Source organism: Osmerus eperlanus, chromosome 24, assembly GCF_963692335.1.
Source record: "Osmerus eperlanus chromosome 24, fOsmEpe2.1, whole genome shotgun sequence".
NCBI lineage: Eukaryota > Metazoa > Chordata > Actinopteri > Osmeriformes > Osmeridae > Osmerus > Osmerus eperlanus.
The window spans coordinates 3,762,372-3,786,212 of NC_085041.1; the positions used below are offsets into that span (position 1 = coordinate 3,762,372).

A 23,841-nucleotide genomic window follows, 5' to 3' on the forward strand; every position below is an offset into this window, starting at 1 on the left:
ACCATGTTCAATCACAATCTACAAACATAATTAAACACACACACAGACATCTTTTAACAACGTAACACCCCATTACCAGTATGCTTGTTTTTATATCATACACATTCATTTGCAGCAGTTCAAAACCCACAAGAAAATGTTATATTACCTTGAAAAGTGAAGGAACAAACAGGTTTCAAGGCATGGAGTTCAAACAAAAGCTCCCCAATTCCTTCTCTTACCCTTCCCTGCCTTGCAGAGTGCATCCAATGACACCTCGCTGCCCGTAGCGGATTTGGAGTGAACCAAGCATGATAGGGTGCATGCGTGTAGGTGTGTATGTGCGTGCCACACTGACAGTGGCGGTTCTACATTGAAATCAAAAGGCTGTTATGGTAAGACCGATTATGTTCTATACAGCTAAAACAGCCTGGGGTCAAATTGACACCAAACATAATAGGAGGGTTACATAAACATGCCCTTACACGCTAAATGTCTGTTATTACATGCTATATTAATATAACTTTTAGGGAGGAACACTTTTAGTTATGACGTTAAACTATACTTTGTCACGAAATATAGTTGTAGCAAATAGCAAATGTTCGTCTTTGAAACTACCTACAGATTTGAAAATTCCGTTGGCTAATTACAGGGCCCAACCTAAATAATGAAAATAAATAATAACTGAACTTGTAACAGTTTTGTTGCAAAGCACACTATTATGGTGAAATGTTATCTCGTGTTTGTTGAGTTAAAACCGAAATATTGTTGTTGCATAGCAAGCATCATAGCAAAAAGGCTAACAAACGTAAGAGTTAGCCTATACCCACCAATTAACATTAGCCCTTCATTTATGACATGGATACCGTAATAATCATACAGAGACATATTTGCATACCTTTATCTTTTTCTCGTTTCTCCTCTTCTTCTTTTCTTTTTTTTCTAAATGTTTTCGAAATTGGGAACCTGATGGCTTACTTGACCTTTTCCTGACCATCTTCTTTGGCACTCAACAGTCAACAGATTTCGCACCCCCCCAGCACTGTCACTCACGACCAGAAGTCAAGACTAAACCAATTCACCTTGGTGACCACAATCGTTGTGTTACATATTTTTATTATCCATTTCACACAATTAAAAAAAACAAAAATGTGCAGGAACGTTAGGTCTATATTTATAATATTATGAATGAAATGTGCGTTATTTGGAAGAAAGTCGAGGTGCAACTGACTTTAGCCCACTAATTTAGAGTATTGCACTAAACAGTGGACCCCCCCCCCCCCCCCCCCCACCCCTCAGCAAGCAGGGGTGCCTGCAGCTGCCTGAAGGGGGCGCCAATTTGCCAATTCCCCACACAGTGAAATGATAGAAAAGAGAAAACCGCTTCGCGGCGCAGAGATTTTTATTTATTTATTTTATGCTCGTGCCCCCCACTGAGGATAGCCCGCTACCAGTGTTGCCACAGTTACTGAAGGATTTATATATCTATGTGTCTATTCCAATATGTAATGATAGTATTCAATGACACAAATCTGTGTTCTAGAAAGAGTGGTCTGGAGTCGCAGAGGTCCCATAATATCAGCTTTAATGCAGCAGTTGGAAATCAACAAGTACAGAGCTCTGGGGTTGTCTACGTTTCCCTACCCGCAACAGAGTTTGGGCTGGTTCACGAAGTCCAACTGGCTATCTGTCCCTCCCCAGCATATATTTATACAGTGCAATTGAAACACAAGTATCAAAAAAGGGTTGAGCTTGTTCTCTCGTGCATCAGGGAGTTGTTCTTGCCTACGCGTCCCACCTGCTCGGGTGCCGTCTCCACCCGGTTTCAAGGTTGTTTCTGAAAATGAAGAGAGAGACACAAAGAACAGCCTGCTTCCCACACTCAGTGTGAGACCCAATGTTTAAGCCTGGGCACACTTCTAAGTTCATAACTTTAATAAGCACAATGCATAACTTTAATAAGCACAATATATTCTTTAATCCCTCTTTTGATCTCTGAAAACACCAGAGATCAATCAACATAGCCCGGACCAACCACTGTCTCCTCGTCCTGGTCAGCCAGCCCCAGCAACGGCATTTGGAACCCCGTCTTTGGGTTCTCCACAGCCGAGACAATGATTCGGTTTCACAGGGACCTGATACACGGGATACAGCAACAATCATGTTGATATTGATATAGCACACTCTTAAGTAAAATAGCGGAAACCTTCTTAGTCCAGTACAATTCTAGTGTGGTCAAGCAGTATCACTCTTGACCTAGTCGTAACCCTCTTTTCCGGACTCTCACATTCGTAGCAATAGCAAAAGGTTCACTGGCCCTCCTGGCCCTTCTCCACCAACTGCTGCAACGTACGACTGGATTCTGGAGCAGCACAACACATGCTCCAGTGGTACCACGTACTTCCTTTCCCCAGCACCCTTAGGGCGTGCAAGGTTCTCTCGATGACCTTGAATGGTCCTGTCCATAAATGTACAACAGGCTTCTCCGAACATCGGATGATGTATTGGGGCAGGTGGGGCAGGGTCTTCAAGGGGAAGGGGGGGGGGGGGGGCAGACCACTCCTAGGTCTGATGGGGCATAGGGGCAGATGGGGCAGAGTCTCCAAGGGGAAGGGGTAGATCATCCAGTGAGAAGGGGGGGGACAGGGTCTCCAGGGGAATGGGGCCTTAGAACAGGGGTTAGGTAGTCAGACCCGCCGGTCTGACTCGTCCTGTCAGAAAAACAAACCCCTTTCAATCTTCAAATAAATTCAATTGGAAAAACCATCAAAATATTACATATCGTTATACATAAAGACAAATCACCAATCTCCAGTGAGAAATCTGAATATAATACTTAAAAAAGAAACAAGATAAGAGACACCTGAAAAGTTCAAAGTTGTGAAGTTTGTACATTACATTTCAGGTTAGGGTCACGTACTCCATGCCACATTATGTAAATCTGATGTACTAAAAACCTGTGCACTAAAATAATTTCCCTGTAAAAACAAGGGTCAAATGCATCCAGCCTTTCTGAAGGAATGCGCAGTCCTGCAGTCCTGACACCAAAATGGGACTCCGGGCCAAGACCAGCCTTTTGCAGGCACATCCCCATGTAAACATCATCAATGGGCAATATGGTTATTGACTGAGACATTTTGTATATGACCATAGCTGTGTAGCCTGACAAGAGGAAGCCCCCTCCTCCACAATAGGGGGGGTATGTTTCTGACTCTTGTACCTGAACTGGCACATAGTACTTGCTGCCTCGGTCTCTGATGGGTCCAACATAATGGATGAGATGACCTGCAAACAGATGCTTGCTTCCATCATTGTCCTTGAAGCTTTGAGTGTATTCCACCATGTTATCTGTGTTGGCGAAGATGTCATCATCACCGTTCAGCAGGAAGCGAGCATTTGGGCAGTTCCTCTCCATCCACTCGAGAAACAGAATCTGCTTCAGTGTTAGATTGAAGAAAGTGTCACTGAAGTCCCATTGCAAGATGTCATGATGTTCTTTGTTTTCCAGCTCCAGTAAGTTGTTCAGCTTTGACTTCTCAAATCCCGAGCTTGTGGTTCCTGAGATGAAGAGTCTACGCACCCACACACCATTCTGGATTCTCTCCTCTGCCCAGGTTTTACGTAGAACCTCCCTGCGGTCATAGTTCCAAGGCGAGCTCTTAATAACCAGCAGAAGGAAGACATCAGCAGAGTTCTGTGGACCTCCACATTTATCAGGTACGTCAAGCAGCATGGGGAAGTGGCGGCAGTGACGATAATACAGGAAGTCTTGGATGTGGCCGGGAAGTGAAGAAAAGCCTGTCACGTTGGATGCAGATTCATTACGCTGACAAGGTGGCCATGTGATGGCGTCTGACCGCACCCGGACTGGTTTCTTAGTTATTTGGTCAGGCATTGATTCCTTTGTGTCCTTTATCTGCATGTTATTTGATGGCTCATCTGCAGGGTGGTCCTCTTTCCCAAAGATAAGCACCAGACAGAGTGTTCCAATCAAAAGCAAAGCCACCAATTCAATGTAACGCGATGTCCTCCTCCTCATTGTGACTTCTCTGAAATTACAAAACGAGCCATGTTTAGCAACTGGTAATATTTAGTTGGGTTTCAGATTCATTACGCTAGCAAATGGTAAATGGACTGCATTTATATAGCGCTTTTCTACCTTAGCGGCACTCAAAGCGCTTTACAATGTTTGCCTCTCATTCACCCATTCATACTCTCACTCACACATACCGACGGCAGCGAGCTACCATGCAAGGCGCCGGCCTGCCCATCGGGAGCAACTTGGGGTTCAGAGTCTTGCTCAAGGATACTTCGGCACATGGTCTGGGAGGAGTCGGGGGCCGAACCGCAAGCAAGGTGGCATGTGATGGCGTCTGAATGCACCCTGACTGGTTTCTGAATGCACCCTGACCGGTTTCTTAGTTATTTGGTCACACATTGATTCCTTTGTGTTTATCGCCATGTTATGTGATGACTTATCTGCAGGGTTGGACTTTTCCTAAAGATGAGCACCAAGGCGACAGTTCCAATTAAAAGCAAACCCACTAATTTAAGGTTAAGAGATGGCCTTCTCATCATTGTTGTTTCTCTGAAATAAGAAGTTGAAACATCTGGGGTGTACAGATGCAGTGTTGAGGAATGTGAAAGAACACCCTTGATTATTTTTACTGTGATAACTTATTTTGCTTTTGTAAGCCAACACTTTTGAGATCAGTCAATAAATGCTTCTGGTATTGACTTATATGCTGATATATATCTTTTTTTAAATGTGTGTAGGTCACCTAAATCATCAGAAAAATTGCCCCCCCTGACAATTTTTTCAGGAGCCGGCACTGCACAACACATAATGCTTTTTACAAATGCTTTTAAAAGTTGTTAGACATTGAGCATCACAATGTTTACATGATTCGCAATCTTACCTGATTGTCCTTCTTTGTAGGTTTTACTTTAAGGACCAGAGCCTTCTATCAAAGATTCTTGCTTTGAACAAAAACGAATATCAAGTAAGAAGGAAACACCACTTTGATACAACATGTGCAATACAATGACCAGAGTTCTACATTACAATCCTTATTAATGTCCACCTTTGTACCTAATATTAAATAAAGTATCTAGTTCTGGGGCGCCACCTGATAATTTGTTTAAAGGGACTGAGGAAACCTTATTGAACCTTATTTAATAATAGCCTTAGTAATAATCAGTCTTATCTTAAGTAATGAATTCTATGAAAGTAGAGCAGATCAGGTAACGTGAGGGATAACGCGAGTATTATACACAATGGTTTATTTAAGAAAATGTAATTATAACTAGAAACGGCTGTTCCTGCGAAACAGCAGTGAGAATGCTGAAAACCTGAATGGGGATAGCTGACCACGCTAAAAAAGCTGAAAATAGTGAAAATTTAGTAGAAAGTTATAAGCTGAAGCTTCAAAGCAACCGAAAGGTATTTTTGAAAGGGACTGGAGCAGCATTCCAACAATGATTTGAAAGGATTTACCATTACTTTTAAAGGGAGAATAATTTGCACAAAAACCTTCATATTTTAAAAAGTATAAAAGTGAGAAATGAGAAAATACCCGCAAGCTGAAATGAATTTCAAAAATGTGTGAGTCACACAAAAGAGGCAGTGTGGAAGCTGAACTGCATCATCTTAACAAAGCTAAGAGCTAAAATAGCCTACAATGTGGGAGAAGCTGAAAGCTGAACTGTTAAACAGAAGAAGAAGTAGGCTAGCTAGTCGTAACAAGAATATTATCGTTTTAACAGATTAAATTATAGTTGGGATAGTATTAGCAGTAGCAGATGTAGCCTATGCGTTTACTCGGCTTTCTTAGTTGGATTCAATGTGTTTATGGAATGAAACATACAGCAGTAGGGCCAATACAGGAAGACACGGCGACACTTTGTTGCAGAAGGATGATGGTGCAAGTTTTGTCCGTGGAGCATACAACGATTAATAAAAAAGAATCATGTAGACGTGTTTATTGAGTAATCGCATAACTAACTAGAAAAGGCTGTTCCTGCGAAACAGCAGTGAGAATGCTGAAAACCTGAATGGGGATAGCTGACCATGCTAAAAAAGCTGAAAATAGTGAAAATTTAGTAGAAAGTTATAAGCTGAAGCTTCAAAGCAACCGAAAGGTATTTTTGAAAGGGGCTGGAGCAGCATTCCAACAATGATTTGAAAGGATTTACCATTACTTTTAAAGGGAGAATAATTTGCACAAAAACCTTTATATTTTAAAAAGTATAAAAGTGAGAAATGAGAAAATACCCGCAAGCTGAAATGAATTTCAAAAATGTGTGAGTGACATAAAAGAGGCAGTGTGGAAGCTGAACTGCATCATTTGCATCATCTTAACAAAGCTAAGAGCTAAAATAGCCTACAATGCGGGAGAAGCTGAAAGCTGAACTGTTAAACAGAAGAAGTAGGCTAGCTAGTCGGAACAAGAATATTATCGTTTTAACAGCTGAAATTATAGTTGGGATAGTAATAGCAGTAGCAGATGTAGCCTACCATTGAGTGCGTTTACTCGGCTTTCTTAGTAGGATTCAATGTGTTGATGGAATGAAACATACAGCAGTAGAGCCGATACAGGAAGACACGGCGACACTTTGTTGCAGAAGGATGATGGTGCAAGTTTTGTCCGTGGAGCATACAACGATTAATAAAAAAGAATCATGTAGACGCGTTTATTGAGTAATCGCATAACTAATTACACATGTAAACGGAGTAATCGTATTATTGGCATAAACCGACAATTGCTAGTAATCGTGTTTCTCATGGTCAAGTAAACGTACCAATCACCTGTGTGAGAGACTGAGTGGTGCGTGTCTGTCGTTACGGTGATGGTGCAGCTATGATTGCTAACGCGCTGAGGGCAGAGAATAAGAGAAATGTAGCTAGAATCCACACCTCAAACAAGATAACCTAGACGCAAAACTGTACGTCCAATCCAAAATATAAGGATATTTTCCGAGACCCAAGACTCTGCCGAAACCAGAGATATTCTTTATATGTCTGTGCAGTCAGAAATACGACTCTACCTGCAGTTTCAAAAACGTGTTCCTTTTGCTTTCCTGGTGCTTGTTTGTTTGGTTGCCACGGTGATGGCGCAGCTGTGATAGCTAACGAGCTAGGCAGAGAGAAAAACGAACATTTACCTAGCATCCACACCTCAAACAAGTTGACCTAGACGCAAAACTATACGTCCAATCCAAAATATAAGGATATTTTCCGAGACCCAAGACTCTGCCGAAACCAGAGATGTCCTTTATATGTCTGTGCGGTCAGAAATACGACTCTGTCGGCAGTTTCAAAATCTTGTTCCTTCTTGCTTTCTCTGACTGATTTTACTCACCTCTCCATTGAAGTTAGTGAGAGAATTTGAAAGGCTGCTCTCGCTTCAAGGCTCATAGCTGAAAATCTGTAAATGTGAGCTCTTTAGTAGTTACATTGGCTGAAAGAGGACAATTCTTCCTACATTTTAAGGTATAACTTGTTTCTGTAAGTTAAACTATATGAACGTTAGAGGAATGTGTTTGACAAATTAGTTGAATATCAGAAAAAGAGCAGCAAGCAGAGTGCTGCTCATTCATAAAAATCAAGAAGGAGCAAACATTTTAATGTATTTCAAACTGTCATAATTCAAAATTGGCTGAACATTTGAAAAAGCTGAATCATTTGGGAATAGCTGAATGTCTTGTGAACATTTTAAAGGTTGAATGGTGTCTCTAGCTGAAAGTAAGCTGAAGTAGTTACGTTTGAAAGAGGAGGAAGCTTTTTAATGATTTGAAAGGATTTACCATTACTTTTAATGGGAGAATAATTTGCACAAAAACCTTAATGTCTTAAAAAGTATAAAAGTGAGAAATACCAAAAGTCATAGCCATCATCTCCTGAAGGAGCTGAACGTTTTGATACAAAAGTTGCAGGAATCGGTTAAAGTATGCAGAACGAGTTAAAGGCCAAAAAACGGCGGAAGAACTGAGAAGTTGAAAAGCAATAGTGAGAATGCTTAACAGCATTCTCACAATGAACAAATACCATGGAAGTTATGGGTTAGTTTTGAGTTGAACAGTACAGTAGGGCCTAGCCTATACTGTAATCAGAGCGAGATCACAATGGCTATGTGGAGAGCGCGTGGGTTAGGGGGAGAGAGATAGGCCTCGTTGGAACAATAATGGACAATCTTAGAGGTAACGAATCCCAACGAAAGTTAGGTTAAATTATTTGTAAACTAGATCAAACATAGGCAAATTAAATCACAACATGCCAATGTCACAAGTAAGAAATGTAGCAATAACGCAGTTACTTTTGTTGGTTTGAAGAGGAAGGGTCCAAGTCAGTTATTGTAGTCGAACGGGTAGAACAAATGAATGGTAGTGGTCCAGTGAGTTTCTGATTGAGAATAGGTTAGACGTGTCGCGAACACTGCAGGTGAATCCTTCCGAAAAAGCGGGCGTGATTGTGCGTTGTGGTTTTTTATAATCCATGAGAAAGGGAGGTATCCTTGTGAAGGTGAATGCTTTCATTTGTCAGTTACTCCCCACCTGGGCGTCATCCTGAGATTCGCGTATGGGCCCTAAGTGTTAAGTGGTTGGTAACTTTGAGTTACCAACCACTTTGAACATCAATTAAACAACATTCTAAACAAATAGAAAAGCACACATTATAACACATCAACTACTGTCATTGAAATAGTGTCCATGAGCCATGTAGTCCTTGGGGAATGTTTTTGAATCCAGGAAAAGTTTGTTTTCCTCAGACTCCTCTGTCTCCATAAGACCATTTTGGTCTTCCCTCGTCCTGGAAGATAATAAAAATGTGACCCCGTTCAACCGGGCGAGGTGGTGGAACAGGTTTGCTCCCCTCTCAACGTTTTAAATACACATCCACCCACTCTCTGTCACTGTCAAATCATTTGAACACCATTATGTGATGCTGTTCGACCCTGTTCAACCGGGCGAGGTGGTGGAACAGGTTTGCTCCCCTCTCAACGTTTTAAATACACATCCACCCACCCTCTGTCACTGTCAAATGAGAAGTTGAAAAGCAATAGTGAGAATGCTTAACAGCATTCTCACAATAAAGAGAAACAGGAAAACAATAGTGAGAATGCTTAACAGCATTCTCACAATGAACAAATACCATGGAAGTTATGGGTTAGTTTTGAGTTGAACAGTACAGTAGGGCCTAGCCTATACTGTAATCAGAGCGAGATCACAATGGCTATGTGGAGAGCGCGTGGGTTAGGGGGAGAGGGGGAGAGGGGGAGAGAGATAGGCCTCGTTGGAACAATAATGGACAATCTTAGAGGTAACGAATCCCAACGAAAGTTAGGTTAAATTATTTGTAAACTAGATCAAACATAGGCAAATTAAATCACAACATGCCAATGTCACAAGTAAGAAATGTAGCAATAACGCAGTTACTTTTGTTGGTTTGAAGAGGAAGGGTCCAAGTCAGTTATTGTAGTCGAACGGGTAGAACAAATGAATGGTAGTGGTCCAGTGAGTTTCTGATTGAGAATAGGTTAGACGTGTCGCGAACACTGCAGGTGAATCCTTCCGAAAAAGCGGGCGTGATTGTGCGTTGTGGTTTTTTATAATCCATGAGAAAGGGAGGTATCCTTGTGAAGGTGAATGCTTTCATTTGTCAGTTACTCCCCACCTGGGCGTCATCCTGAGATTCGCGTATGGGCCCTAAGTGTTAAGTGGTTGGTAACTTTGAGTTCAGTTATTTCAAATGGCCATGTATTGCTTATACTTCAAAATATAACAATACAACATTCATAAATGGTTTTGTTAGTATGATACAATTATTTGGATCAAAACATTGACTAAGGTAACTCTTCCTAAAGGGAAGTTATAATCAAACATCAATTAAACAACATTCTAAACAAATAGAAAAGCACACATTATAACACATCAACTACTGTCATTGAAATAGTGTCCATGAGCCATGTAGTCCTTGGGGAATGTTTTTGAATCCAGGAAAAGTTTGTTTTCCTCAGACTCCTCTGTCTCCATAAGACCATTTTGGTCTTCCCTCGTCCTGGAAGATAATAAAAATGTGACCCCGTTCAACCGGGCGAGGTGGTGGAACAGGTTTGCTCCCCTCTCAACGTTTTAAATACACATCCACCCACTCTCTGTCACTGTCAAATCATTTGAACACCATTATGTGATGCTAAAGCCGAATCCCAATACTCTGTCTTACCCCTAGCCCTTAGTTTTGCGCGTTCCCGTGAGAGTAAGTGGTGTCCCAATACTCTTTTTGATCGAGGGCTAGGGCTAAGACGAAGGGGTATACACCAGGGCTGCCAACTTTTCCAAAAACCTTGGCGTGAGATTTGGTAGGAACCCCCGCCCCCCCCCCCCCCCCCCCCCCAGCTATCACAAGCTTCACTCCCCCCCCCTGTCAAATTATATAGGTCTGTCAAATTAGTTGTAGTTATTGGTGTTGGTTGGCATACAAAGTAAGTCTTTTATAGAGCTCTTATTAGCCTAGTTAGTAGAGCTAGTAACAATGAATTGCAGATTAAGGGGCCCGAAGCAAGTTAGCTGGTAAATTCACGAAAATCCTGCATTTTTTCATGTTTCGACCACCACATATCAATTGTTATTAGTAGTATTTTATATAGTCAGCTTTAGTTAAAGTTGATCGTAAGCTTGTTAGTTTCTAAATGCAGTTGGAGCTAGACTGTAGGTCTACGTAAGCAACACTTTTACTCTAGCTAGCTGTACTTGTATCATAGCCAGAAGATCACCGGATCACTACAAACAAAAGGAGTGGAAGAACACTGGACATATTGTACAATAAAATGTTTTATTGAATGCAGTTGGTTGCCTTGTTTATTCTGTTGTATTTACCAAACTCCTTTCTTGTCTTAAATTGAGCAGTTGCTGGTGATAATGGTTAGATTCAACTTGCATCAAGTACTACAAATATAAGTGTTGTTAATGTGGTAAATTGTAAGTGGGCTGATGAATAAAAAAACGTTTAACAAGTCCCATTTACTTCAACAGTCGATGGTTAAACGTTAAGTGGAACAATATAGTCGTCATTAGGCTAGTGTTTGGTATGTACAGTATGGTACAGTATGGTAGCTAGCACAGCCATTTCTAGCTCTGCTTCACAATATTGCCTTATGTATTATAAGTTCATGTAATACATACATGTTAATAAAGTATCAGACATACATGATACAACACACCAGTAACCAATTGACGTGTTAATATTAGGGATGGGACGTATGGCACTGACGCATCCATGCTTGTGTCGCAAAACCAATACGCACAGTTTCGAAAAAGTGTTTTGGAGCTTGTATCAAATTACGAAACCACGTGATAGATGACGTTCAATACTTCAAACGTCACGAACTGGTTCGAAGTTTTGCCGCTCTTCTGAACCAGAGCCATAGAAGGAACGAAGCCACCGCTTCTTGTTAAAGACAAATCTCACATTGCCAGAGAAGCAGCACCAGGCATCGCTCGAGTTTCTTCCATCAGTCATTATTATTAAGCCAAATCCGTGTTGTAATAATTATAAATCCGTGCACTTGAGTGTTGTGTTATTTTATTGAAATGAAACGTAACATGATAGGACTAGGTAGGTCTATACAGTGCCCAGAAAACAAATGTTGATGATTCGTCAACATTGTCAACAGTAATAATAATTAGTAAAAATAAAAGTCCCTCCAGTTCACAATAGGCCTACATACAGCAAATGTTAAGAATAAGAAAAAATCTGTGTAATCTAGTTTAATTGATATAAAAACCGTATCGCATAAAGTACGTCCACCCGCACCGACAGGTAACGGCTTTTTCGGTGGTGTAGCTGGTTAAAGCGTTGTACGACAACGTATTGATAATGCGAGGCTGGTTACCCGAGTTCGCACCCCAGTGCAGGGAACCTCGGATGATATTCTTTAACTTTTACTGTGAGAAAATGATATAATTCTAACGGCCTTCAGATGTATCACAACATTTTAATGTGTGAGCACTAATATCAGATAAAAATGAACACATGTAGCCTTAATTAAATAACGTAGGGTAGTCTACCGTCGGAGACAACCACTACGCCTCATTCAGCCAGTTTAAACGGCTGCTATATGACGCTGTTCATTTTCAATGCATTTGAAATCACAAACTACCATAGCCATACATTTAACGGCTATGGTGTGTATCAAATCATTGTTCATCATTGTTTAACCCTTGTGTTATCTTCGGGTCATTCTGACCCATCAGTCATTGTGACCCACCGTCGTATTGCGACAAATTTACCTCATACAAAAACAAAGTGAAGCATTTTCTTTTAACTGTCGGGCTGTCTCAGACCCCCCACATTGGAATGGTTAAAAGAAAATTATTTGTATTTGTTTTTGTATTGGGTAAAATTGGGTAAACACAACGATGGTTCGTTATGAACCTTTGGGTCATGTGACCCGAAGGCAGCACGAGGGTTAATGCATTAGGCTAAATGTTGTTGCGTATGTAGGCTATTTAAGTTGATTTTCTATAAATGTAGCCTACATATTGAACTGATGAGAATAAGAAAATGAGAATATCCGTGGTAAATCATGGTTTTCCCGTTGGGTCAGTGTTACAGGAACGTCTGGTTAAGCAAGAACACGGTCTAAGCCTGACAATTAGCCTGACCCGGACCAGACTAGTTTCGAAGCATAAGTTACCATAGTAACTGAGTTCAAACTACGTTGAGCTAGCTTTATGGAACCGAATGAACTAGAAATTAGTCCGACTAACTGACATAAGTCTGGCTTATTCGGTAAACTCGCTTTATGGAACAGGCCTCTGGTCTTGCTGCCTCTTAGCCTTGGAGTTTGTTGTCTTGTAGTTATTAAATGATGTTGTATTAATAAATCCCATGGATTTGGTACTTTTAAAGGTGTTTTTAGTACTTGTGTTGGGTCAGTGGTGGAATGTTTGTTCGCCCCATTGGCCCACTAAAGGGTATTTTCTCTTTTCTGTATTTTCAGCAATTTTTTAAAATTAATTTCAGCTTTCAGCATTCCAACCCATTTTCTGCAGGAAATGCACTTTCTAGTTACAAAAGTTATACAACCAATGTTATATGTAACATTATCACATGCTCAATATCAGATCAATATTCATCATAGCTTCTATATGTATACCAGACATGTTCTTCTTGTTTGACTGTTGACATGTTATTTAATTTATGCAAAGCTTTAGGAACAAATCAAGCAAACAGACATTAATGCAGGAATATGGAAAGTGAGTTTTGGATGGTTCTTGTAAATGCACTCTAGTTATGGAATCTGCTTCATTGTTAGTTAGAGCTAATTGGTTGTGCTTTGAATAAAAAGGTATGAGCACATAACCAAGATTTATTTTCCTGACTACTCCAATAGCTTTAAAATCAGACAATAGAAGAACATTTGACACACTGATGTGGAGACATCATCCCTACTTTGACTACATTCATAAGGGACTTAATATTCCTGGTTCCCCCGAGGAGTTTTCAGACATAACATTGAATATTTATTGAAACAGTTTGAAAGTTTACAGTCATTGCATCATTACATTAATCATTTTATCACACTACAGAAACGGAATCTTTAAAATAATATATAAAAATGTATTAGTCTTGTAGAGGGCACTTCACAAATATCTGCTCTAATTTCTATATACAAAAAGGAACACGCACAAAAACCAGCTCTGAACTCATTTAGGTTTTTAGGTCCCTATGCTTTCGGGGGGAAAAACAAAATGGGTGACACCCTTACTGTGTCCATAAGCACAACAAAATAACACACCTTAATTCAGTTGGACATGATGTCCTGGAATGAGTGAAAGTGTAGTTATAAAAGCACGGTTGTTTAGAATTCTCACATCACACATGTTTACTACATTTGTATATCACCAATAGAGATCAGAATTGTACAATTACTTTACAAAAACTCTCTTTACTTCACAAAAATATCTCTTTTGGACAAATGTGAAGGATTTACATTTACATTCATTTAGCAGATTCTTTTATCCAAAGCGACTTCCAAGAGAGAGCTTTACAAAAGTGCATAGGTCAATGATCATAAACAACGAGATGGCCACCATAAACATTGCGGGACTCCAAAACATGAACATACACTGTGATAAGCAACCAAGTGCCAATGGGAAGAAATATAAGAGCAAGTAGTTAAACAAGTTACAAATTAAACAACATGAACCTCAAAAGTGCAAGAGTGTACCTTTTATAGACCTATTTATTACCTATTATAGATCCTCATGTATGGAAGCTGTCACGGCCACAGCCGTGCCCCCCTGTTGTTTTTGGTTTTTCCCTGTCCTAGTGTTTCCCTGTCATTGTCTTCACCTGTCTCGTTAGCTTCATTGTGTCCACCTGTGTGTCGTTTGGTTCTGTGTCTTTAGGTTTCTGTTTTGTGTCCAGTCTTTGTCTTGTCCTTACTACCCATGACTGTGTGAGTACCCAGGCAGATGGCTGAGCGGTGAGGGAGTCGGGCTAGTAATCTGAAGGTTTCCAGTTCGATTCCTGGCCGTGTCAATTGACGTTGTGTCCTTGGGCAAGGCACTTCACCCTACTTGCCTCGGGGGAGAATGTCCCTGTACTTACTGTAAGTCGCTCTGGATAAGAGCGTCTGCTAAATGACTAAATGTAAATGTAACCTTTCTGTTTCCCTGGCTTTTCATGATTAAACCCTTTGTTTTCAAAATGGCTGCGTACTCCCTTGCATTTGGGTCCTACACCACCTCTCAGCGTGACAGAAGCCCTGTCCTGGTACAGATGAAGAAGTTTGCCAGATGTCAGTTGACCACTATATGCAAATTATATTGTTGACAAAACATATGGGAAGATTCATCACTAAGAGAGACGCCTGGGAAATCAACACGTCTAAAGTGTCAAAGTCTTTCCGCCACATTTCAGGATAGGGTCACGTACTGCATGCCACATGATGTAAATCTGATGTACTACAAATCTGTGTACCAAAATAATTTCCTTGTAAAAACAAGGGTCATGGGCATCAAGCCTTTTAGAAGGGATGTGCAGTCCTTCACAGTGAACACCGATGTGGGACTTGATGCCAAGACCAGCCTTTTGCAGGCACATCCCCAGGTAAGCATCATCAATGGGCAATATGGTTATTGACTGAGACATTTTGTATATGACCATAGCTGTGTAGCCTGACAGGAGAATTCCCCCTCCTGAACAATAGGGGGGGAATGTTTCTGACTCTTGTACCTGAAGTGGCACATAGTACTTGTTCCCTCGGTCTCTGATGGGTCCACCGACATGTGCCAGAGAACCCTCAAACAGATGCTTGCTTCCATCATTGTCCTTGAGGCTTTGAAAGTATTCCACCATGTTATCTGTGTTGGCGAAGATGTCATCATCACCGTTCAGCAGGAAGCGAGCATTTGGGCAGTTCCTCTCCATCCACTCGAGAAACAGAATTTGCTTCACTGTTAGATTGAAGAAGGTGTCACTGAAGTCCCATTGTAAGATGTCATGATGTTCTTTGTTTTCCAACTCCAGTAAGTTGTTCAGCTTTGACTTCTCAAATCCTGAGCTTGTGGTTCCTGAGATGAAGAGTCGACGCACCCATACACCATTCTGGATTCTCTCCTCTGCCCAGGTTTTACGTAGAACCTCCCTGCGGTCATAGTTCCAAGGCGAGCTCTTAATAACCAGCAGAAGGAAGACATCAGCAGAGTTCTGTGGACCTCCACATTTATCAGGTACGTCAAGCAGCATGGGGAAGTGGCGGCAGTGACGATAATACAGGAAGTCTTGGATGTGGCCGGGAAGTGAAGAAAAGCCTGTCACGTTGGATGCAGATTCATTACGCTGACAAGGTGGCCATGTGATGGCGTCTGACCGCACCCGGACTGGTTTCTTAGTTATTTGGTCAGGCATTGATTCATTTGTGTCCTTTATCTGCATGTTATCTGATGGCTCATCTGCAGGGTGGGCCTCTTTCGCAAAGATAAGCACCAAGGCGAAAGTTCCAATTAAAAGCAAAGCCACTAATTTGAGGTTAAGAGATGGCATTCTCATCATTCTTTTTTCTCTGAAATAAGAAAAAAGATTTATCAGTTGAAACATCTAGGTGAGGCTGTGAGACGTGATTATAAAATAATTCCCTCTGGACACAAAGTATTAGGCGTGTGGTATACTTATTCAAATAGCATCTACTCAAAACTTGTAGTCAAATGTTCAAAGCTTGATAAACAGGTTCTAAATGTTGAAATAAGGACTGCTCAACGATGGCCAGTACTCAGTATGCTTCCCAGAGTGAACGGGTACAAATAAATATATTTTGAGATAGAGGACTGAATATGTAAATGTACACTATTCCCTTTAGATTCCTCATCTCCCGGGTGTACAGTTTACATAACATCAATCAACTTTTCATACAGTGCAGTCTATTAGCCTACCATATATAAAATAAAAATGACAGTGACAATGTGTGTGGTCTGTATTATGTGCTGTGTCTGAAAACTTGTCAGTTTTCACACAAATGTACAACCTGTTGCCTACCGTGGCTTATTATATGGTCCTGATATAAACATAGTCTACAGAGCACATTCTAAATATATCAGAACATATAGTGCCTTTTAAAAATGCTTTAAAAAGTTGAGACATTGAGCATCATAATGATACATAATTCGCAATCTTACCTGATTGTCCTTTTTTGTAGGTTTTACTTTAAGGACCAGAGCCGTTTATCAAAGATTTTTGCTTTGAACAAAAACGAATATCAAGTAAGAAGGAAACACGTGCAATACAATGACCAGAGTTACACATCACAGTCCTTATCAATGGCCAGCTTTGTACTTAATGTGTGCACTGCAATTTGACTGAGCAAAGATTGTAACATAAACTCTCATTAAAGTTGCCTTCACAGATACTTTGCAGATGCTCCTTCAGAATAGGATACACTAAATACACAGGATCTTTTTATTACGTAGCTCCATCTGTGTCCAGCCAAATGGCACTTCACATCCTTGTTTCGTCTGCCTAGCACCAGTTGGATCTCAGCCGCCTTCTATTTATTGGTTGGGAAGGCTTCGACTGTTCACTTGAGTAGCCCTGAGATAGTTTTGAAATGTCCCCAAAACATGCCAGAATTGCTTGCACAGGGCAGGGGAATATTGCAACTTGCCCCAAATAATGTGAGTGCTAATCAGTAGCAGGAAATCATACTTAAAAGTGTATGTAAACAAACTAAATTGTTTATGATGTTGCAGTCTGATGCTGTTCTTGTTGCATCGTACCATGAATTATTGTAGTTTGTGTCATTGCTGCTCTGTTGCTCAGTACTCTTGCACCTTGCCTGGTAAAATGCAATGTCTAACCACTGAAATACTGTTTGAACTTTGAACTTCCTATCCTTCATTTTTTGGCTGTACGTTACTTTTAGGCCTATGCACAATTTGCATTGCTTTGGAGAAAAACTGTCTGCTTGATAAATTAAACATAACGTCAAATGTAATTTAAATTAAGTTATTTTCTGATTTTATATACACTACCGTTCAAAAGTTTGGGGTCACCCAGACAATTTTGTGTTTTCTATGAAAACTCACACTTTTATTTATCAAATAACTTTCAAAATGAAAAGAAAATATAGTCAAGACATTTACAAGGTTAATTATTTTTATTTGAAATAAAAATTTTGTTCTTCAAACTTTGCTTTCGTCAAATAATGCTCCATTTGCAGAAATTACAACATTGCAGACCTTTGGCATTCTAATTCTAATCCTTCTAATCATTCATTGGTCTTCTAAGGCAATTAGCAAACACAATGTACCATTCGAACACATACAGTAATAGTTGCTGGAAATGGGCCTCTATACACCTATGTAGATATTTCATAAAAAAACAGACGTTTCCACCTAGAATAGTCATTTACCACATTAACAATGTATAGTGTATTTCTGATTAATTTAACGTTATCTTCATTGAAAAAAACCTGCTTTTCTTTGAAAAATAAGGACATTTTTAAGTGACCCCAAACTTTTGAATGGTAGTGTACATATATTGTATATATATTTACACACAATGATCCACAAACAACATTGCTGTAGCCAGTTGTGAACATAACAGGAGGGTTAAGCTGCTGATGCTATTCACAAGTTCAAGACCACAGCAACAACTGAATATGCTGAGTTATTTTTGGAAATGTTTTCTTAAAGAATGTTAATTTATGAATGGATCATTTATTACATTTAATTTTTGTATTTAACAGAATACATTTGATTCATTTAGCAGATACTTTCATCCAAAGCGACGTACAAATACCTCATATAGAAAGTACAGAAGACCATCTTGGATTGTAAGTGCATATTTCGAACAGTATTTCGGTGGTGGGTGTTATGGGGCAGTTTATGTTTACTAACCACAGTGCAAAGTAACCACATCTTAGCTTCCAGCTACGGTGAACAAAAATGATGGTATCCAAACTGCAGTGCAACAACACGTCAATTACAATAGTGCATCGTGCAATGCTGCAAAATCAACAGCATATCAGACACTTTCCTGGGTTCAGAATAAATGATGGATGAAGTCGTCCAGTATTGCTGATTGTAGCTAATTATTAGGTGACTTGGCAGTTTTTTGGCATCATTCACTAGTGTAAAGAGCAGTGCCATCTGTTCAAGTAATCATATCACACTCACTACCAATGAGAATGTTCCACATCTTCTCTTTGGTTGATTAGCAGACGTTTTTATCCAAAGCAACTTCCAAGAGAGAGCTTTACAAAAGTGCATAGGCCAATGATCATAAACAACGAGATGGCCTCAAAAACATTGCGGGTTACCAAAACATGAAGCATACATTGTGAAAAGCAAATAACTGCCAATATGAAGAAACATAAGAACAAGTAGTTAAACAAGTTACAAATTAAACAACATGAACTTCAAAAGTGAAAGAGTGTACCTGTAGGAAAGCAAGCAACAATAATATAATATACAGCGAGTACAAGAAGTTAAATCAGTTACATTTATCGACCAACTGTAATGAAAGTTAGTCATCAGCCACTCCACAAAGCAATAACCCTCCCAGGCCCAGGGTATGTGCCATCTGACAGAACATGTTGTACAACTTGTCTGTGTTTTGTGTTGACTGCTCTTGCACTATAAGTTAAACTTATGAGGAGTCTTGTTTCATGGTTAGAAACTGCATGCAGGTCCTAAACGGGTTTTAACCGACATGTTTCAATAAATTGTAAAAAATAAAAAGTAGGTCCATATACATCAAGGGATTAACTGGGTTTTTTACATTGGTGTGAAAGATATGGTATGTGATGCATCCTGTTTCTTATGATTGACACTACCAGTCCAAGACATGCTCACCATTCACCTCAGCAATTATGCTCTCCAACCTGAAAAATAATTTCATAAATATTGCTTATAAACGTTAACAAGGATGAAAAACAAATCCTTTTCAAATTTGAAAAACCATCAAAATATTACATATCGTTATACATAAAGACAAATCACCAATCTCCAGTGAGAAATCTGAATATAATACTTAAAAAAGAAACAAGATAAGAGACACCTGAAAAGTTCAAAGTTGTGAAGTTTGTACATTACATTTCAGGTTAGGGTCACGTACTCCATGCCACATTATGTAAATCTGATGTACTAAAAACCTGTGCACTAAAATAATTTCCCTGTAAAAACAAGGGTCAAATGCATCCAGCCTTTCTGAAGGAATGCGCATTCCTGCAGTCCTGACACCAAAATGGGACTCCGGGCCAAGACCAGCCTTTTGCAGGCACATCCCCATGTAAACATCATCAATGGGCAATATGGTTATTGACTGAGACATTTTGTATATGACCATAGCTGTGTAGCCTGACAAGAGGAAGCCCCCTCCTCCACAATAGGGGGGGTATGTTTCTGACTCTTGTACCTGAACTGGCACATAGTACTTGCTGCCTCGGTCTCTGATGGGTCCAACATAATGGATGAGATGACCTGCAAACAGATGCTTGCTTCCATCATTGTCCTTGAGGCTTTGAAAGTATTCCAGCATGTTATCTGTGTTGGCGAAGATGTCATCATCACCGTTGAGCAGGAAGCGAGCATTTGGGCAGTTCCTCTCCATCCACTCGAGAAACAGAATTTGCTTCACTGTTAGATTGAAGAAGGTGTCACTGAAGTCCCATTGCAAGATGTCATGATGTTCTTTGTTTTCCAACTCCAGTAAGTTGTTCAGCTTTGACTTCTCAAATCCCGAGCTTGTGGTTCCTGAGATGAAGAGTCGACGCACCCATACACCATTCTGGATTCTCTCCTCTGCCCAGGTTTTACGTAGAACCTCCCTGCGGTCATAGTTCCAAGGCGAGCTCTTAATAACCAGCAGAAGGAAGACATCAGCAGAGTTCTGTGGACCTCCACATTTATCAGGTACGTCAAGCAGCATGGGGAAGTGGCGGCAGTGACGATAATACAGGAAGTCTTGGATGTGGCCGGGAAGTGAAGAAAAGCCTGTCACGTTGGATGCAGATTCATTACGCTGACAAGGTGGCCATGTGATGGCATCTGGTTTCTTAGTTATTTGGTCAGGCATTGATCCCTTTGTGTCCTTTATCTGCATGTTATCTGATGGCTCATCTGCAGGGTGGGCCTCTTTCCCAAAGATAAGCACCAGACAGAGTGTTCCAATCAAAAGCAAAGCCACCAATTCAATGTAATGCGATGTCCTCCTCCTCATTGTGACTTCTCTGAAATTACAAAACGAGCCATGTTTAGCAGCTGGCAATATTTAGTTGCAACTCTAGGTAAACTATAGTTTTAAAAAAATGTAACTGGACACATAGTAATAAGCCATTGGCGTCTACTCAAATCTGGTCGCTTTAGCACAAGCTTAGTGAAGCTAAAATCAAAGATTGGTGGCACGAGTTGTGTATAAGCTCTTAGGCTAAATGCTGAAGTTGGCAACTGCTACTAGTGCTTTACACATCACCCCTCTGGCGAAAGTTTCCCTTCTAATGGCCGATATGGATGCTTCCCCAATCGAGTGTCTATACCACAGCAGATTCTTGGAAAATAATTGTAAAAGCACGGCCTTTAATCACATCAATCCGATGTCAGTGAACCGATACTAATAGACATTAGAAACATGTCAGACATGTAGAGACATCAGAAAAATAGTCGTTGAACACTGAATAAATAAATTAGGGCTACTCTTCCTTGTTGTCTAGATAGGGAAATATAGCAGGCTAAATAACATCAGATTCAATAGTTTGTATAGTCTCTAAGAAACCTCAAATAACAATGTGATAACAATAAGCATAATAACCCTCACAATAGAAATAAATACAATGTAAAATATCATGCGCTAATATGGTCCGAATGTGTTTGTGTTGAGCATATTTGATAATATAGCAAAGCCATGTTAAATAGTCTACACAGTGACGTCAGATTGGAACGTGTGTACCTGCGTGCACTAGGATGCTGTTGAGAGCGTGCACAAAATAAACGGTCAGTGTGAGTTCCTAGACCAAAGAGAGATGGTAGTCTGTACTCTTTTCTCCTGTGAATATTAACTACTAGTAGGTACTAGCTAACCACATTGGTGACTGTAAAAACGATAGACTGCTGCAGAAATGTCTAACGCTACAGTTTGGGTCTTTTTTTCTTTTTCTTTTTTTTTTGGGGGGGGGGGGGTGTACACCAAGGGTGTAAACACTTTTTGAACACAGGAGGGTTAATTAAAACCAAAAATAGGGCCTAATGTGTTTTAATACAAATAAACAATAGCCCAAACTAACAAGAAAGTTAACGTGAAAGAAGTTTGGGTAGTTGGTTAAGATGCATCATAGAGGAAAGTAATAAGCTAATGGAAATGAATGCAAAATGGTGGCAAACATTCAAATGGTGTCATGTCTGGAGAAAATGAGATAAATAAACTACACTATGGTTTTCGGCTTGTCTTAGGTAACTGTGCCAACTTGTCAAACTAATGCAACTAAGCTAGCTTACAGTAGGCTATTTAATAGAAAATTATTGAGAGAAAAATGCTGAACTTAAATGGGTTGTCGGAAATACAGGATGACAGGGTGTAGGCTAGCCTGTGTCTAAAATAAACAAAACCGTACCTTCCTGTTATAAATAAAAATGTTAGTTTACAAAGCATAAAGCTCACTTTTTGCCTTGGTTGTTTGTTTAAAAAAAAAATAGGCTTGATCATAAACCGAATATGCTACTCTCAAGGCATGGCGCTTTGCCTTTCAAAACTAAAATGAAACAAATCATTAACAAAAGCAGTCGACTCGGTGAGCCGACTTTAATTTATTTGACTTGAACAAATAGAAGTAGTAGATGCATATCATATACAATTTAGAAATGACATGAAACTGCCTACCTTCAAAATTATATCCTTGCTGTCGTGTGTGTTATCAAGTCGGGAAACGGTTAGCCTGTACTTCTGTCACACAAAATATGACCGCTATGAGTGTTTCATCGCAAAATGTAGTCATGCAATAATGACCCATCAGGTGTTAGCTCCAGTTTTTTTTTTCTGCGCACACCTTAGCCAAATTTGGCTAAATAGTTTTATTATCCTGGCTCGCACGACTCAGTGATAGCCTACTGTTCCCTTTAAGTAAATATAGCCTATTTGGAAAGCAACCGAACCAAATTGCATGCCTTGCATGAGACTGTCGTCATAGTGCTATGAAGGCACAGACCACTTAGGCAATCTCTTGTGAGCAGTGGCGGCCTTATCTTGTGTCGCTTCCTGGGCGAACCCACCCTTAGTTATCTTGAGCGCAAAATTGTTTTTTGAGCTTTATGTAAAATAAACATTACGTCAGACTCATATTGTCATATGCCGGAAATGACAACCCCATATCTGTATTCGTATTATTAATAAGTTGTGGTTAATTTGGTAGCATTTCGTAGTGTGACAAATTTTACATGCTTTACAAAGTTAGAGGTGCGCTATTTGATAGATTCCCCCCTCGGGATTCCAGTGGGGAGTTCAACTTTCCACATGCCCCCCTCCCCATCTCGTGCTTCTGACTGGGAGACCCTTCCAGCCCAGGCAGTAGAATCAGGGGAATCAGGGCGCACACTCCGTCAAGGTGAATTGTCCCACACGCTGACATTATAAGGTATCATTTACGTGACCTGCAAATGAGCGACCGAGACTGACCGCTCGATTGTCACCATTCAGATTTTGTTTTGTGCGGGCACCGTGTGCCACCCGGCTGCCAACTTTTCAAAAAAGAGATTTGGTTCGGCCAACCAAAATTTTGCTGCGTACAATTATCTTTGACCTATGCACTTTTGTAAAGCTCTCTCTTGGAAGTCGCTTTGGATTAAAGCGTCTGCTAAATGATGTTACGCACCACCCCGGAGGGTGGGGACCGACAGCCCGCTGTGGGTGCGAGCAAGGACACAGAGGCGAAATGTACAGTGAAATCAAAGGGCTTTATTTACCCTGTGGTCGATGCTGGACGGAACCAAATCAAAGAACACAAAAGAAGACGCTCCTGACCGCCTACCCACACTAAGCTGGCACACGATCAAGGCGCACTGGCCAAAACAGGGTGGTCCGCCCCGATCTTGCCGGGTACGAGTCTTTGGATCCTTTTTTCACGTGACCTGCATTGGTTTAGAGGAAACCGTTACCTCTCCCGATGCGCGGCCACGAGAAAATGAACGAATCTCTCTTTGAGAGGACTCGTTACTCCCGAGTCCTTGTAAGTGAACGACCGAACGACACATCACTATCAGATGCACGGCTTCCTTGAGAAGCACCCCCTCGCGGGAGCGCGCCAACCACTCGGAATTCAAAAGTGAAGGATTTCGTCTTGATATCGCAACCAAACGAAGGGGAGACAGAGG

At 40.5% G+C, this 23,841-nt stretch overlaps 3 protein-coding genes across 4 annotated transcripts; all 3 read right to left on the reverse strand.

Annotated features, from left to right (window-relative positions):
• Positions 1–2,122: 2,122 nt before the first annotated feature.
• LOC134010864 (N-acetyllactosaminide beta-1,3-N-acetylglucosaminyltransferase 3-like) lies at positions 2,123–22,481 on the reverse strand. 2 transcript variants are annotated; one of them, XM_062450155.1, is made up of 2 exons: positions 22,355–22,481; positions 2,123–4,028 (listed from the first exon to the last, which is right to left on the reverse strand). In XM_062450155.1, exon 2 carries the CDS (start codon positions 4,016–4,018, stop codon positions 2,852–2,854), a length of 1,167 nt encoding a protein of 388 aa, XP_062306139.1. In that variant the 5' UTR covers positions 4,019–4,028; positions 22,355–22,481; the 3' UTR covers positions 2,123–2,851. The 2 variants fall into 2 exon arrangements, with proteins under 2 accessions (XP_062306139.1, XP_062306138.1); XM_062450154.1 differs by lacking the exon at positions 22,355–22,481 and adding an exon at positions 8,295–8,879.
• On the reverse strand, positions 13,070–16,060 carry LOC134011349 (N-acetyllactosaminide beta-1,3-N-acetylglucosaminyltransferase 3-like). The gene has a single exon (XM_062450949.1). The coding sequence runs from the start codon at positions 16,037–16,039 to the stop codon at positions 14,873–14,875; it is 1,167 nt and encodes a 388-aa protein (XP_062306933.1). The 5' UTR covers positions 16,040–16,060; the 3' UTR covers positions 13,070–14,872.
• LOC134010865 (N-acetyllactosaminide beta-1,3-N-acetylglucosaminyltransferase 3-like) lies at positions 18,194–22,488 on the reverse strand. The gene is made up of 2 exons (XM_062450156.1): positions 22,355–22,488; positions 18,194–20,711 (listed from the first exon to the last, which is right to left on the reverse strand). The coding sequence occupies exon 2, from the start codon at positions 20,699–20,701 to the stop codon at positions 19,550–19,552; it is 1,152 nt and encodes a 383-aa protein (XP_062306140.1). The 5' UTR covers positions 20,702–20,711; positions 22,355–22,488; the 3' UTR covers positions 18,194–19,549.
• Positions 22,489–23,841: the final 1,353 nt, after the last annotated feature.